This window comes from Podarcis pityusensis, assembly GCF_964106645.2.
Source record: "Podarcis pityusensis genome assembly, chromosome: 4".
Lineage (NCBI taxonomy): Eukaryota > Metazoa > Chordata > Lepidosauria > Squamata > Lacertidae > Podarcis > Podarcis pityusensis.
In genome coordinates this window covers 28501964-28518438 of record NC_138027.1, presented here as the reverse complement: position 1 = coordinate 28518438, position 16475 = coordinate 28501964, and the positions used below count along the sequence as shown (strand labels likewise).

The 16475-nt window shown below is 38.4% G+C and overlaps 1 protein-coding gene across 3 annotated transcripts in view; it reads right to left on the bottom strand.

Moving 5' to 3' along the window:
- NBEA (neurobeachin) overlaps window positions 1-16475 on the bottom strand; it is a 355514-nt gene that overhangs the window by 250638 nt on the left and 88401 nt on the right. For 2 of the 3 annotated variants that reach the window (XM_081004034.1, XM_081004035.1), the window contains exons 25-29: window positions 13735-13915; window positions 12161-12291; window positions 11354-11461; window positions 9787-9955; window positions 6896-6991 (exon numbers count right to left, since the gene is read on the bottom strand). In XM_081004034.1, coding sequence (XP_080860160.1) covers window positions 6896-6991; window positions 9787-9955; window positions 11354-11461; window positions 12161-12291; window positions 13735-13915 — 685 coding nt within the window. Of the gene's footprint in view, window positions 1-6895; window positions 6992-9786; window positions 9956-11353; window positions 11462-12160; window positions 12292-13734; window positions 13936-16475 lie in introns of those variants that run through there. The other variant, XM_081004033.1, reaches the window with a different exon arrangement.

Genomic DNA, 16475 nt, shown 5'->3' with positions numbered 1-16475 from the left:
CCTTCGAAATCCAGCTTGCACTTCTGGGAGTTCTCGGCCCACATACTGCTTAAGCCTGCCTTGTAGAATTTTAAGCATAACCTTGCTAGCGTGTGAAATGAGTGCAATTGTGCGGTAGTTGGAGCATTCTTTGGCACTGCCCTTCTTTGGGATTAGGATGTAGACTGATCTTCTCCAATCCTCTGGCCACTGCTGAGTTTTCCAAATTTGCTGGCATATGGAGTGTAGCACCTTAACGGCATCATCTTTTGAAATTTTAAATAGTTCAGCTGGAATACCATCACTTCCACTGGCCTTGTTATTAGCAGTGCTTTCTAAGGCCCATTTGACTTCACTCTGCAGGATGTCCGGCTCAAGGTCAGCAACCATACTACCTGGGGTGTACGAGACATCCATATCTTTCTGGTATAATTCCTCTGTGTATTCTTGCCACCTCTTCTTGATGTCTTCTGCTTCTGTTAGGTCCTTTCCACTTTTGTCCTTTATTATGGTAATCTTAGTACGAAATGTTCCTTTCATATCTCCAATTTTCTTGAACAGATCTCTGGTTTTTCCCATTCTATTGTTTTCCTCTATTTCTTTGCATTGCATTGCTCGTTTAAGAAGGCCTTCTTGTCTCTCCTTGTTATTTTTTTGGAAATCTGCATTCAATTTCCTGTATCTTTCACTATCTCCCTCGCATTTTGCTTGCCTTCTCTCCCCCACTATTTGTAAGGCCTCGTTGGACAGCCACTTTGCTTTCTTGCATTTCCTTTTCATTGGGATGGTTTTCGTTGCTGCCTCCTGTATAATGTTACGAGCCTCCATCCACCATCACTACAGGAGCCAGCAATTACAGAATAGGGCAATGGCCCCTCAAAAGACAGCTCTTCTCAAGTCCTAGAGAGCACTGGCTTCTGTGAGCTTTCTATGACAAGCTGTCATCCACCCTGCCACTCTAGTTGGGATCTGGCAGCGTTGACCACTGGATTCAACTGGATTATTAGACTATTGGGTAGGACTGCAACAGAAGACTCGACTAAACTACCACCTTGCCTTGTTCCTGCTCTTCAGGATGTGACCCCTGTCATATCAACAAGTGCCCCAGCATCAATCTGGCCTCCCCAAAAAATCTATGCCAGCAGAAGACAGGATCATATCCCAGCTTGAATGCTTGCAACCCGAATTAAGATAAGCACAGCCCTACTCCCAGACTGCTTCAAGCAGGGCCATGTTCACCTTGATCCTATGAGCTGCCTCCCATTTTCTCTATCCCAATGACCAGAAATTATCTTAATCATTGGCAGGAGGTGGTAAGCATCCTCTAGGTCCCAACAAGAGTGTCTTTTCCTGCTGGAATTACTGTTAAGGAGAGGATCCTGGAAGGGTTTTTCTCAAGCCTACTGAATAAAAAGTCCATCCAAGAGTTTTATCACCGGTGGAAATGATATTTGTAGCATGTTTCTAGTAGAGCTAGTTCAGTCTGGTAGGAAAATATGCAGTTGTAGGACACAATAGTGCCTCTGCTCCAAAGCAAGTATTTAGGCCTTGGGCAGGAAAAGGCAGAGGCAACAGTGAATGTTCCTTTGTGAGCTCACTCCAAAATTGCTCTGAGAACTCAAATCAAATAAATAAAGTTTAAGGCTTTCCAAGCCTCAACTGGAATGCATGCAAGGCATCACTGTTTTGGGGGTGAGTAGTAAGAAATGCATCCCTATTCCTTAGCACGCAAAAATAGTAAAGTAGGTTGCAATAGCAACTGCATAGCAATTTCAAACTTTTATAGTTTAGTCACTTAAAATACATTTTCAATTAAAGCTTTCCTTAGAATCTTCTATAAAAATTATATGTCTTATTAAGGAGTTATGAGCATTCACCAAAAGATGGGAGTGCAAGATTACAAGGATGAGTTTATTTCAATCATCACACACAAAAACAAGTTCTAAGTGAAATCAACGTCAAATTCACCAGAACATTCACAATGACAATACAACAATAGAAGAATGATAATGGCAAACATTTAATGAGGGTTTTGATAGTATATTACTATTAGTCTTATAACTAGAACAGGGAATTAGCCTGACTCACACTTCTGCTGTTAAGGTCATACCATCACAGAAGGACCACCATTGGCACTCCGGCAGGCCAATCCTAAACATATTTTTTTCTGGAAGAAAGTTCCAGTGTGTCCAATTGGGCTAACTTTCATATAAATAAAATTAAAGTTGTAGTAGCAGGTGCAGCATTGGCTATTAAAGTTACAGTCAACTAGGTTAAAATGAAATTAAATAGCACAGAGACTCATTCTGGAACCAGTGCAAATTCCTAATTTAGCAACAATAAACCTTATTGACTGATTGCTTAGCCCATGCAAGAATAATAGTTAATCCAGTGGTAGGCAATGACTGATAATTAGGAAATCCAGACCCAAAGCATTTTTCTGCCAATGAAACTAACAACTCTTGTAAGGGTCTCTCAAAAAAGATTTTAACAAGTGCTGTCCTTCATATTCCTACCACGTTCTGCAGCAGAAGTAGCAGAAGTTGGCAGGCTACTGTGTGGAAAGCCACTAAGAAGTCCATGAAGATCAATGGGGTCAAATCTTCTAAATTAATTCCTAGGCATACAATGTCCAGCAAGGCTGCTAAAGAAATTTCTGTCCCCAAAGCAGCAAAGAAGTCAGATTGGCACTGCTGAAAAATGACGAGTGATCCAAGAATAGCTGCACTTATACAGTAACCACATCATAAAGTCACAGCATGGGAGATAAAACAATGCCAATATGTGCAGCTGGATATGTAGCAAATCTGCTGCAAATCAATGGTATAAATTATTTTGCTGCTGTTTATGTACTTTTTAATGCCTGAGATTTATCCTTAATTTTGCAATATATTTGGTGGTTTGACATGTTTTATTCTTGGGTTTTTGTTCACTACCTGGGATTTTTATTGATACAAATGATTTTAAAAGGGATCTAAATGCTGTCTCCATTAAGGGTAATGGAAAGCTGCCCTCATTTAAGAAAGAACAATTCCCAAAAGCAGCAAGACCAGCCTTTACTGACTTTGATTATCCATGATCAGCCATCTAATCTAAGATTCTACACACTACTTAATTCATTATCTAATATAGCTGCTTACACTTAGTAGTAATCCACTAGGTCAGGTGTCCTCAAACTGATCTACATGGACCGCTAGCTGTCTGTATGCTCTATTCATAAGGTACATGGATAGAATGTGGAGCTGTCAAGATTATCTCAACTTGGCCCTCAGTCTAGGGCCTGTGATTTTGATAATATGGCACTGGTTTTGATGAGGATGCAGGCACATGTTATTTTATTTTTCTTTATATTTAATCCCAAAGTTAACCAAGTATTTGTTATACAACAGAGAACAAAGCAAAGCAAAAACTTAAGTGGTCTACCAAGTCCCACAATTTTTAATAATGGGGGCACCCAACTTTGCGAAACACTGCATTAGCTAATTTAGATCCAAAACTTTATTGTTTCGTATGGATGAAGTACTGCAACCCTGGTCTCCAAATAACCTCTTAACCATATTTGGGATATTGTAAATAGATGGTGTCATTTTGGAAACATTCCTTCTGTTAATCTTCTTGTTTTTGTATCCTAGGAAGGTAAGTGAATCCATCAGATTGTTATTTGACCTCTGGTCCCAGGGCAAATCTGGACCTCCATTTGGCCCATAGACCTGTTTCAGGCAAGTCACACTCACTTGGCCTACATTTCACATTACATATGGGGCAGTGCTTTGCCGACTAATAGTGGTTGCAAAGTCCTTTGTGCAGTGTTTCTGAAACACTTAACAACCAGGCGATTGTGATAAGCTTGGGAAGCGCTGTACAGAGCTTTTTGCAAGCCTTATGGTTTTTTTTATTTCTTCAATAATTATTGAAGTGTATTCAGGAATAGAGAAAGAATATCCAGTGTCGTGGCTGTTTAACTAAGTATAGTTAATTTCCAACAACTGCTATGGTCTTCTTGGTCAGAATGATCATACCTTCACTTCTGAAGTTTTCATTTAGTGGGGCTATTCTTACCTGCAGAGGTAGGAGGAAAGCATTACAGAGGCACTTCAGACTATTGTCAGGTACGCCACCCTTTGGGCAGAGATGATTTGGCCACAGTACTCCATGCTCTGGTAACTTCCAGATTGGATTATTGCAATGTGCTCTATGTGGGGCTATTCTTGAAAATGACTCAGAAACTGGTTCAAAGGCAACTGGCTGGAGTTGCCTTTAGAACTCATATATATATAACTCCTGTTCTAAAACAGTTGCATGCATGTTTCTGAACCCAATTCAAGGTGCTCACTTCAGTGCTTACAGCCCCAAATATTTGAAAGACCAGCAGACATTCTATTGGATGGCCTCTTGGAACAGTTATTTTTCACTATCTTTTTTTCCTAACCACACACATGAAATTTTATGCACACACACTGCTATGGAAAAAGGAAAATACTTTCTATCTAGGTCTCTAAATCATATACAAGATGGTGATTTGCAAATGTTTTAATTGTGATCCCACCAGATTAGGGTACTTCACACACTCCACTTGTAGACTTTTTGCTGGAAAACCTTATTTGTCAATATCCAAAACTGATTATAGGGAAGGGAAACAAATTTATTAAAATAAGGAACTGCTTTACAGCAGATCAAACTACTGGTCTGCCAATATCTTCGTATTCTGTCTATCAACCACTCTCTAATGTCTCTGACTTATGTCTTTCCCAGCTACCTGAGCCCCTTTTATCTGAAAGGATAAAGGGATTAAGGGATTGAAGCTATGTCCTTCTGCATGTAAAATATTTGATTCAGCACTGAACTACACCATTTCTCAGGCACTGCAATTTCACATAGCTCTCAGGGTAGCATGCTCACAATCTAGAGCGCCTCACATATCTATGGCAATATTTGCCTGTTGGGATCTAATTGAAACACTATCATCTTAATAATTGTAGACTATCCATAAGCTTGTTTACCGAACTGAATTAATGACCTGAAATTTAACCTACTGGCCAATTCTTTTTAAAATAAAAACACAAGGTTCTGGAAGTTCCTGAAATGGTATCCAATTTTTAAAAACAGTACTTCCTGTGACAGGACTTGGTCTACTTGCAGGACCTCCAGAACCTTCTAGATAGAATGCTGAACCCTGAAGACAGGAACACTTTCCCTTGAACAATATCCTCTCTGATTTTAAGTGAGACTGGGTCTTTAGTTGGTTGAAGGATATCTTAAGCAGACTGATCAGAGCTACTGGCAGTCTAGATAGTCGGCAACAACTAATTGTGTTGAAGCATTCCTTTGTCAGTAAAGCTTCTGTCTAGAAGACTCTATCACACAAATGTTCTTACCCAAACACCTCTCCCTTTCCTTTGCCCCTTGCTACTAGATGTGTATTGCAACCTGATTTCCCTCTAACGAATGAGTATTTCTATCTCTTGCATAGGTGCAGAGAGCTGCTACTGCTTCCTAGCTTGTGGGTCAACTTCATCTCATCTTAGTCTTTGACCTTTTCTGTTATCCTGTCAGATACAGAGTCAATATAAGCCTTTGCAGGAGTAATAATTTCTTGTATTAATTTGTCATCTCTTTCTCGCTGTTTATTTTTTGAGTTTAGCTTCCTGAAAGGTTTAAACTGGGGCTTTTCAGTTGACTGCAGAGAGTCTCTTAAATTAAAAAAGTAAACCATCTTTGCTGTGAGTCTTGGAGTACCTGCTCTCTGTCTTGCAGGCCTTTTCTCTTGTCATGGTCAGATCACTTCCTGTTGAGATTTAGGCTTTCAGCACCTTTCCCCCCTCTGCAGTGGCAGGGAACCTATTAAAATGCTCCACCCTCAGAGGCTAATGGATCCAGTGAGTTTCCAGACAGCTCTGGGGGACTTTCCGGCTGACAGAACTGGTTCTCCTGTCAAAGCCCTGGCCAAACTCTGGAATATCAGAATGGCTCAGGCTGTTGAAACAATTGCCCCTGGGTGCCCTCTCCCACTTCCTGGAGTCCGCTTGGCTCCCTGGTATACTGCAGAGCTTAAGGTCTGTTTTTGTTTTAGCATTATTTTGTGTTCTCATTTTTTTGTTGTGAACCACCCCGTGATCTTTGGATGAAGGGTGATATACACATATAATAATAATAATAATAATAATAATAATAATAATAATAAATAATAAACCTAAAATGCACTAAGCATTGTAAATGTTCAAAGGGGAGAACTGTGCTGTTACATAGGTACACCATGCTGCCTGATCAGGTGGTGGAAGCTAAATATACTGTGATATACAGAAGAAGAAAGCTGTGAATAATGTCCTTTCCTGCTGTAAGAGAGCAAGATGGTTGTTTGTGTGTTTGTTTGTTTGTTTGTTTGTTTGTTTGTGTGACTGCTCCCCCTGGTGATATCAGAAGTTTAGCTCTTACTGCTATCTCCGGTTGCATAGTCCTCCTCACTGGGATTAAAACAACTGGATGCTATAATCCAAAATAAAAATGTCTATATTAAAGACTGAAATAAATGCACAGCTAAACAATATTAAAACATACTACTTCAAGAATATGGTGTTAGATATCTTCCTTATCTTTTTTAGTATTATTTTTCAAAGGTTTAAAACATATTGCTAAATAAGAAGAAAAGGAATTTAATGAAAATACCTTGTGCCTTGTATATATCATTGTGCAGAATTATACTTTTATAATCTATAGCAACTCCCTCCATTAACAAGGTACCTCAAAATCTAGACATAGCTGGGCAGAGGATTTTCATTGTATCCTTGCAGGAAATTTTATCTGTGTGTAACCCAAAGCGTATTCTTATTTACCAAACAGCTATGTTATAGTTAGATTTTGAATTACATGAAATGAAACAAGTACACCCAAACAAGTTAGGAGGTTATGTTAATATTACCTTTGTAAAATGAGTGGGTAAAGCTCTGCTCAGGAATTAACTTGGCAAGGAATCCATGGTTCAAACTTGGGTGTGGGATAGATGGTATGACCACAACTGTGGAGAAAATCATGGAGTCAATTGTGAGCCAGCTGCTTATCGCCTGTGGCTTGGTCCACTGTGGATCCATGAGACAAGTCCTATCTCACTGAAACATGCAAACATGGCACTAACGACGTGTTTCTCAGAGAGAAATCAAGAGATAGGAAAAGAACATACCTTTAAATAACGCATCATAAAAACAACATTTATAGTAAAGACAGGTATACACAGACAAAACAGGCATGGCCGGAATAGTGAAACCAGCAGTTTCCTACTCCAGCATCACGGCATAATACACAAATGGGGAAACACACAAAATATAAACACAAAATCAGCATGGCTACATTATTTAGTTGATTAATTGGTCAGATCAATCAATTAAAATATCATAATAAATTAAAGTGTTTGGATATTTCAAAATACAAGTTTCAAAAACAAATACTGTAGGTGCCATGGCACCCTTTTAGGCATTCTTTCTTCTTCCCCACACAAGGGAATATATTTTCTAGAATGGTGCCTCTTACAACATGTGTGTGTCATCTATCACAAGTGAACCATGCCCCCCCATCTTTTATTAAGAAATAAATTTGTGTAGTTTTAATCACAGAAATTTACTCGAACTATTAGAATATTTCTAGAAACAGGGAAGAACACTAAAAATTAGGTTGTACACTTAAGAACATGTTTATAGCAAAATGCTTTAATGCAGGAATATTTTAGAGTACCCAGTAAACTAACCTATAACAGTTAATAACATGGGTTTGCTTTGAATAAAGGTAGCAGCATCAAATTTGGTTTTATATGAATATTTTACTAATTTTACTGCAAGGTGCAAGGTCTTCATGATGTAAACAGTATCAAAGATTAGTAAGCCAAAAACTACACCTGAAAATAAATATATAGGAACAGGTTTACATGTGTGTGTGTGTGCGTGTGTGCATGTGTGTAATACTGAGTTCTAAACAACTTTCATTTGGAAGAAGAAAGCATATGGATACATATGGCACAACCATGAACCAATGCAGTGGAACTTAAAAAACATGGGGTGGGATTCAATGTAGTGCTAAGGAGATCACTCCATCAGCACAAGCATTTCTGCTTGCCCTATGGAACAATTTCCCTGTGTGTTTTGCTAGGGGTTCTCCCAACACTGCAAAGCAAATTTGGGGAGGCACAGAGGGCATGCGGGGAGTAGGAAAGGGAAGAAGGCTCTGCTGAACTAGTGGAAGGTCTAGCTCTGGATTCTGCTTATGGAACTGAGTAACTGAATATGGCCTATGGTTCTCAGATTAATATGGTATGCGATGCAGAAACAATCTCAATGACAGCTTCTTCAACTGATAAATGAAAACACCTGACAGCTTCTTCAACTGATAAAAATCCAGCTGAAGCACTAGTTTAACTTGGCAAATTGATAACCATGTTAATTACTAATTTTGTCCGTGCAAAAAAAAAATGTGTTAAAATGAGGAACTGTAAATACCTAAGGAACTAAACAGGAATAAAACTATTAGATATAAGATTTCATAGGCTTGTCTACTCAATCATAAAAAGCAGGATTCCCTGGAGTGGCCAAAACAATAAATAACTTTTAAGAAGCATTTTAGACCACAGAGAAACTAAGTATGCACCTGTATTGACCTTACTTTAAAAAGATTAATTTAAAAAAACCATTTTATGACATATAGAAGCTGTTTTCAGTATATTGAATATTTTACAAGACTTGCACTCTGAAGAGGATTCTCTTTTGAAGTTATGCAAAACTGAAAAAATGAATGCATAAAAGTAAACAAAGTTAAAGTAAACCTTATATGTAGTTAATAGATGATAGATAGATGATAGATAGATGATAGATAGATGGTAGAAACTGTAGATAGCTATGTAGATATAGATACATGCACACTATTTCTCCTCCAAAAAACTGAAAGTCACTCCTAGGATAATTTGACCCAATCTCATCTTATAGGGCACAGACTACCAAAGAAAGACAGAGGACCATGAAGACACTTAACTTCTTTAAAAACTTTTTTGAGCTGGTACTGAATTAAAACTAAGGACTTTGCTATGCAAAGTTGGACACCACTGCCATCAAATGTTGGTCTTCCTTTCAAAATCCATTCAAAATAAATGCACTGATGCACTCCAATTTTCCATCACTGGTAAAAAGGGATGGGTAAGTCTCACATTAATCATCAGTGCACATAAAATGCCTTATATCAGGTGGGATTATCTGTCCACCCAGTCCAGTATTGTCTAGCCGAACAGGCAGAAACTCTCCTGGTTTTAGGCAGGGGCAATTCCCACACTATCCTTTCTTTCTTTTTTTTGAGTGGTGAGCCGGGAATTGATCTTCTGCACTGCTTAGCTATGGTGCCTTTTATGCAAAAATACCCAGCCACTAAATGTGGCACAAAGTGTGGAGGGAACTGAGAAAAATCACATCACTTGTGAGCTTAATTAAAACCACATGACAAGTTAAATATAAATTAAATTAACATTTTAAAAAAATATTTGTCTCTAGCTCCATTGCAGAGGAGCAATTGATTAAATGTATACTACAGAGAGGTACCATATCGGAAGATAACAGAACTTTTAACAGCCTGTCTCCTATAGTCCAAGACAATGGCCAAGCAATGCTAGGAATGACAAACCAGACCAAGAAAGCAGAAATATTCCCAAAACAACTTAAAGAAAACAAGACCCATCAGAAACTGAATAAGGTTAATAGGTATCATTTGAACTTTTTTCCCCTATAGTCAAGTATCCATTGTCTAAAAAATTATGCAACATAAACAGAAAAACAGTGGTACCTGTACTTGTTGGTGAATTTATTTCCTGCCTGATATTTCTACCTGCCTGGATTCCAGACCTTGCAGTTTCTCGTTGAGGTTCGAGTATGTCCCGATACTTGGAGACCATCAACACAGAAATGAAGTAAACAACAGCCAAAGCTAAAAACTGAGCCTGCTTGCTATCATCCTGCAGAAAAATCATAGAATACAATTAAAATACTCAACATGTCCTGTCACACTTAACAAATGTTTCTAGACTGAAAACTGTACTGCCAAAGAACAAGAGGCACTAGCTTGCAAGGGAAATTGGGGGGTCTGACGCGATGTCAGGAAGTTGGGAGGAGCCAGGGGCAGAACTGAATTCAGTGGCAATGTGACTTCAGTGGCCGGCGACTCTTACGTCTCCTGCCACTGCCATGAGGCTGCTTCGACTCTCCTTCCCCTCCATGGCAGGAGGAGGAGGAGAAGGAGGAGGAGTCGTCCATTGAAGCAGTGCCGCACTTGGTTCCACACTCACTCTACACCACCCCGATTTTTGGGGACATGGGGGGTGACCCTATCTCAAAAAAATAGGGAGGCAAAAGTGCTCAGCCCCCTTGAGCTGTTGCCCCTACAAAGAACTATAATTGCCTATGGACGATTTCACATCTTCATCTCCCTGGGAATTTGTGACTGGATATACAGAGATATAAAGATATATATCAACAGGCATTCATAATAAAGAAATAAAGAGACATACACATCTCAGCAGGAAGCGTGTATACATAAATGTGGTTTCTACAGTAGTTTCTAATGGAGGTTTTGTTTTAGGCCTGATTAAAAATGACCCCAATTTACAAGCTGCGAATTTGGAAGAGCTGTTTTGGAAACCGGGAGCAAGCAATTCACTGGCTTATCAGTTACCAGTGAGGGTTTAGGCAAGTGGCAGCTGAGCCCATCTCGGAAGCTGCTTGCCACCCTTTTTTTCCTTTAACAATATCCCCTCAGAACAACACTACGTCATGGTGGCCACCAAGAGGAGCTCCGCCAGTGCTTGTAGCAGCAAATTAAAAAGAGAGTGGAACTGCTTCAAAGCAGTGAGCCCCCGTCTGCAAAAAAAAAAAAAAACCTTTCCTAACTATTTTCCTCTGAACCTTTCCCTATCCTCAATATGTAATTTTAAGACCAAAATTTTCAAGGTACAACTTTTAGCTCAGCTTAAGTTTTAAACTTTAAATCAGCTCCATAGTATAGTTTAACTATTCAAGGGAATACCTTTTACTGAATAAAGTACTTTTTTTAGATAAAAGAGTCTCTTACAATTCCAAAAATAACCTGTCCATGCAAGGTTCTTGATCTTGCTAAATCTGATCAAGGATGTTAAATTTCAAAAAGTGGATGAAGTCATCTTTACTTAGGGGATTAGATAACAGCTCCCAGTATAAAAATAATTTATTAAAGAAAGATGTTCCACATATACATGCATAATTACTATTTTAAGAAAAAAGGATGCATAGCGTAGATTTACAAATACCCTTGTTTCTCTCCCATGGACATTACACAGGCAAGAAATCCTTTAAGAAAAGCTGCCAATGATACTACTCACCACATCACGAAATACAACTGCTCGCAGACGATTAATATCTACATCCTGAAGAAGTCTATCGGGATCTTTAATGGGCGATAGGTTACCAGGAACATTTTCCAGTGGAGTCTAAAGACACAATAGTTATATAGTTTCAGAAAGGTTCAAGCTCAAAATACTCAGCTGTTCCTACGTGTGTGTATGTCTTTGTATGTATCACCTTGTTTCATAGATAAAATATGGTATTGTAAGCTTTATGAAGTTCTCTAAAACACAGAAAACGACCTTTAATGTCAAAAAACCTTTAAAGTGTCTCACTTACATTCCAGGTACACTTCTCAAAGCTCCACTATATAAGTGATTCACCTGCTTTGTATAAGGTTACTCAAATGAAATCTGCTTAAACAAACACAAATTTCTCACCAATACAAGTAGAGACTACAAAGAACAGTGAAGATTTTAACTTAAAAAGAAAACTTCATATATGATCTTTAACTTTCTCTACCACTTTATCATCTCCACTAATACCCTGCTTACAGACTCCAAGGAAAAAAAAACTAGGCCCATATAATAGTTCAGAACAGCCATGGTAATAAGGCTAAGCAGAACTTTCCCCTGGGAAAATCAGAAGACTGTTCTTGTCTCCTGACCAGGAAGAAGTGCTTTTCTGTTGTAAAGACTGCCCCCTCTGGATTTATAGAAGGGAGTAACTTCTGTTTTACCAAAGTGACAAATCATCATAACCAATTTAAAATATTATATGACACATTGTAATTATTTCCAATTCATTCATTTTATGCAATGGTATATATTATTTTAATAGTTTACCTTAGCGGTAGTAGTTGCACTTATACCCTGAAGAGTCTCCTGAGTTTTACTGCTGATTAGTGAAGATTTATTTACCCTTTCTCTCTGTCTCTGTCGACATTCCAAACAGTTTCGCACAGCAACACAGCAAACTAAAAAGGTTTAAGAAATAGCATTGGAATACCAATCTTAATGAAATTCTTAAAGCAACAATGAAAAAAATATTGTATCCTAGTGCCTGAGATCTGCCATAATATGTTACCCTTTCATGACATAAACGCTGGATTTTACAACAGCATCTCTATGCACTAATGCTAAAACTGAGGCAGAGTTAAATATACTAATCTCTTAATCATGTGTATTTAATATTATTCAGATAAGATACTACTGTTGAACACTAAATGAGCAGCAACAATATACACAGCATGGTAGAGAACACATTTAAATAAACCCTCCTTATGCTTTTGCAATTTGTAATTGATGGAGATGGGAAAGTGGTTGAGGACTAGTATCTGAATTGATTGAGGAGGGTCAGATGAAAGAGGAGCAGCATACAAAGTGAAGCTAGGGTAGTCCTGATAAGGCGATCCTGAAGAAGGAGGATGCCCGGCAAATGGAGAACTATGCCATTTGAGGCATAAGGAATGGATGACAGAAAGCACAGAGGTAAAATGATAGAAGACCATCAAGTGATTGGCTATAGATGAGAGGACACGGTTTAGTGCTGGAGCATATACAATGCATGCAGAAGGTCTGAAGTTGCCGCAATTATTAGTGAAAATGAGAGAAGTTACAGGGCTTGAAATCATCTCTGATTTGGAGAGGCCCACAGCTAGAGTACACAACGTTGCCTAGGGTTACTGATGACCTAACAATATTAGGCAGTTTCATATAAGCATGCATGAAACTGACAGAAGAGATAGTCAGAAGAGGATTGTAATTTTAATCTTGATTGTGTATATGGGAAGGAGTACAAATAAAACATTTTAAGGAGAATGGTGAGCTAAATATAGTCATCAACAGAGGACTAGAATGAGGAATCCATTAGCATGCCAGTATGCTTGTCATGCACCATAACCAAGGCTCCTTCAAACTAACAAGCTCCGCTTTTTATGTCTCACAGCACGTAACACATTATCTTCCTTTTGCAGCAATCATGTTAGCTTTTTTAGTATATGTGGAAAATGTACTACTTTTAAGAATACTATGTACAATAACATAAAGCGCTCTTGCTATAGTTTGAACAGTTCTGCTACGTAGAGAAATACTTGTTATCTTAACCTGGGCTGGGTGCAATTTTCTTCAAACACAACAAAATACAGAAATTTTTAAAAGGTAGAAGCTACGAACAGTTCTACAGAGCAAATGAACATATGTTCAAAAAATTTGCTAATTGGCATAATAAAAATTAATGGTGGTGTTGAAGAGAATAAGCAGATATTCTCAACTGCACAGACTTCTAGATTTTTGGAACCCAAAGAATCAAAAGCAGGTCAGCTTTGGCTTTTTTCTTTTTTTTTCTTTTTTACTGCAGCCTCATTTCGTTGATCTGTAAGTAATTATTTAATGCACTGAACTGTTCCATGCAAACTTACCAAGCCTTAGGCACTGTCGCATTAAGCCTCCAGAAGACATGTTTTTTTCAGCTTCAATTTCACTAAAATTTAGCGAGCTGGCAAATACTAGTACATCAACCATAGCCATCAGGCGGCTGAGGAAAGTCACTGCTGTCTCTGCTGACATACCCTGAGTTACTTCAATGTTCTCCAATTCAGTCTTTAAAAGAAAATCATTACATTAGACTCCTAAATCTATCACACATTTGAACGCATGAAATATACCAAAACAATCTCCAATTAAACTGAACACAAACAGTATAGAAATGGGCATGAGAAGAGATGGATTCACATTTGCATGCCATATTAGGTAATACAAAGTTCCTATACTGGTAAGTAAACTAATGCTACTCATATGAGCCAAAGCACTATGAGTGTGTGAGACAATGCAGAAAGAGTTCTTAATTTTGTCTATCTGTAAATTGTCCATATTAAGAAACAGAAGCACAGGACAAGGAGGACTCGTAGAGCTGCTATATCTTTCCTGCATCGTTGGGGAATTAAGAGAAGATGCATAGCCCACGCAAAATATAATCTTGTTCTATCTTTGAGGTACACTTGGGAAAGCATTCTTTGAAAAGTGGACATAAAGCATAATTTAATTTATTCTTGGAGTACGAGGAGAAACAAATATGATTGCCAAGACACTGTCATGAGGTGAGTAAAGTCACAACTGATTATACAATCTAACATTTTGTTTGTTTATTAAATTTATATCCCTTCCTTCCAAATGAACACACGGCAGCAAACAAGTGATAAAAAATTAAAAACTATTCCAATACATATTGGAATTTTACACTAGGGTGATTATTATTTTTTACTAAGTGGGATTTACTGCAGGGTGTCCTATTTGTTAGCCCTACAAAATTAAATATATGTTGTTGTTGGCATCCGTCTGTCTCGAGAGAAAACGGAGTGCGCCTCTGGGGGTGAAATCAATCCCCGCACACACACATAAAGTATATCTATCACACACACACACACATACACACACATTTATTTCATGCAATGACTTGTCAGATTGTTCCTATGAGTGCATGTATACACAAAAGTTACAATTAAATTATTTAGCAATCCAAGGGCAATCTTGCGACTAAATCCTGTTTACAAGACCGTAACTGGAAAATCCATCCTTTTCCATGTCCACAAAGTCACAGGATCACTTCCAAAAGTGGTATAAGTGCCAACTGTTATGTTGTAACTATCCCAGAAAAACATTATTAATAGTGCCACTCTACACCCAAAGCAGTTATTTTGAAGATTATACCCAATCATATGTGGAGGACTATAGAACACCAAGGCTATTATAAACAAGTCCAAAGAAATTTGCTCTGATTTATATTTAAACTCATTGTGTTCCACAATTACAAATTACAGTTAGTTTTTAAGAACGTAAACTCAATAGGAAGGTCCATTTTCACAGAGAATCTGACAAATATGTTGGAATATGATTTTGCTCTCATTAAAAGTTAGGAGAAAGAAGTCAACGATTTTAGGACGTGCTCCCCTTATTGTCTGGTTAAGTAATTATTTCACCAAACAGATTTCACATGCAAACTAGAATTATTTTTCTCTTTAAAATTTAGGAATGTGAAATCCCTTCAAACACCTGCCTAACTGTACCTTTTTCATTCCTTTTCACAGCTCTTGTTTTCACCCCTCCCCTAAACTGCATGAGTGCATCCCCAGCCAATCAGGGGTCGCAAAGAGAACATGACAATGTTGTGGCACAACACAAACCATCATAATTAACGACGTGGCACCACTACTGAGCGAAAAATAAAGCAAATGCTTTATATTTAGTGTAAATTGGTGGGGAAACACTTCAGTTCTTGTGATGACTGCATTGTCTTACAAGAAGGCCATACAGCATTCTATTGTAAAGAAGGGACAGTAAAATACAGAGAATCCTAAATGCACATCTGGATGCAGATATTGTTCACTTACATTACAAAACTTCCAACAGGATGCACTTTTGTTAGTGCACCAGTGGGGCAACAAAATGTTGTAATGGTGAGCCTGTTCAGGTTTGTAGCCACTTCCTCCTGAGATTTCCACTTCTCCACCCCTATCAATCAGTCAACATTTAATGTTCACTGGGCATTCTCAGCTCTGAATAGATTGTTTTAGGCTTCCCCCTCCACTTATGGGTTTCTTCTATTTTTTGGTAGTCCTGCAAGGCTTAGGATTTGTGGTATCCTTCTGAACCGCCTGTGAGATGAGACCTCGGGCCACTGCTTTACAGTGGCTCTGATCGCTCTTGGAGGGACAAGTTCAGAAAGTGATGCTGGGTTCAACCCCATAGTCACTTTCATGCGGGGTCCCTCAGATCTCCATCTTGTCCCTCATGATATTTAACATATAAACTTGATCCAGGTGCCAGATCAAGCACCCAGCCAAAGTTTCTATTCTTCGTCTGCTTGCCCCACAGCCTCCGTTGCTTTTAACAAGCTTATTTTTATTGCAGTGGAACCTCAGTTTTTGAACGTAATCCATTCCGGATGATCCTTCAACTTCCGAAATGTTCGAAAACCGAAAATCAAAGGGCTGTCAGCAATTTCAATGGGGAAAAAAGAGAAACGCACATCGGAAGTCGTTTGAGTTCTGAAAAATATTTGAAAACCAGAACGCTTACTTCCAGGTTTTGGCATTCGAGAGCCGAAATGTTCAGCAATGGAGCCGTTCGAGAACCGAGGTTTGACTGTACTTTGTATTTTATA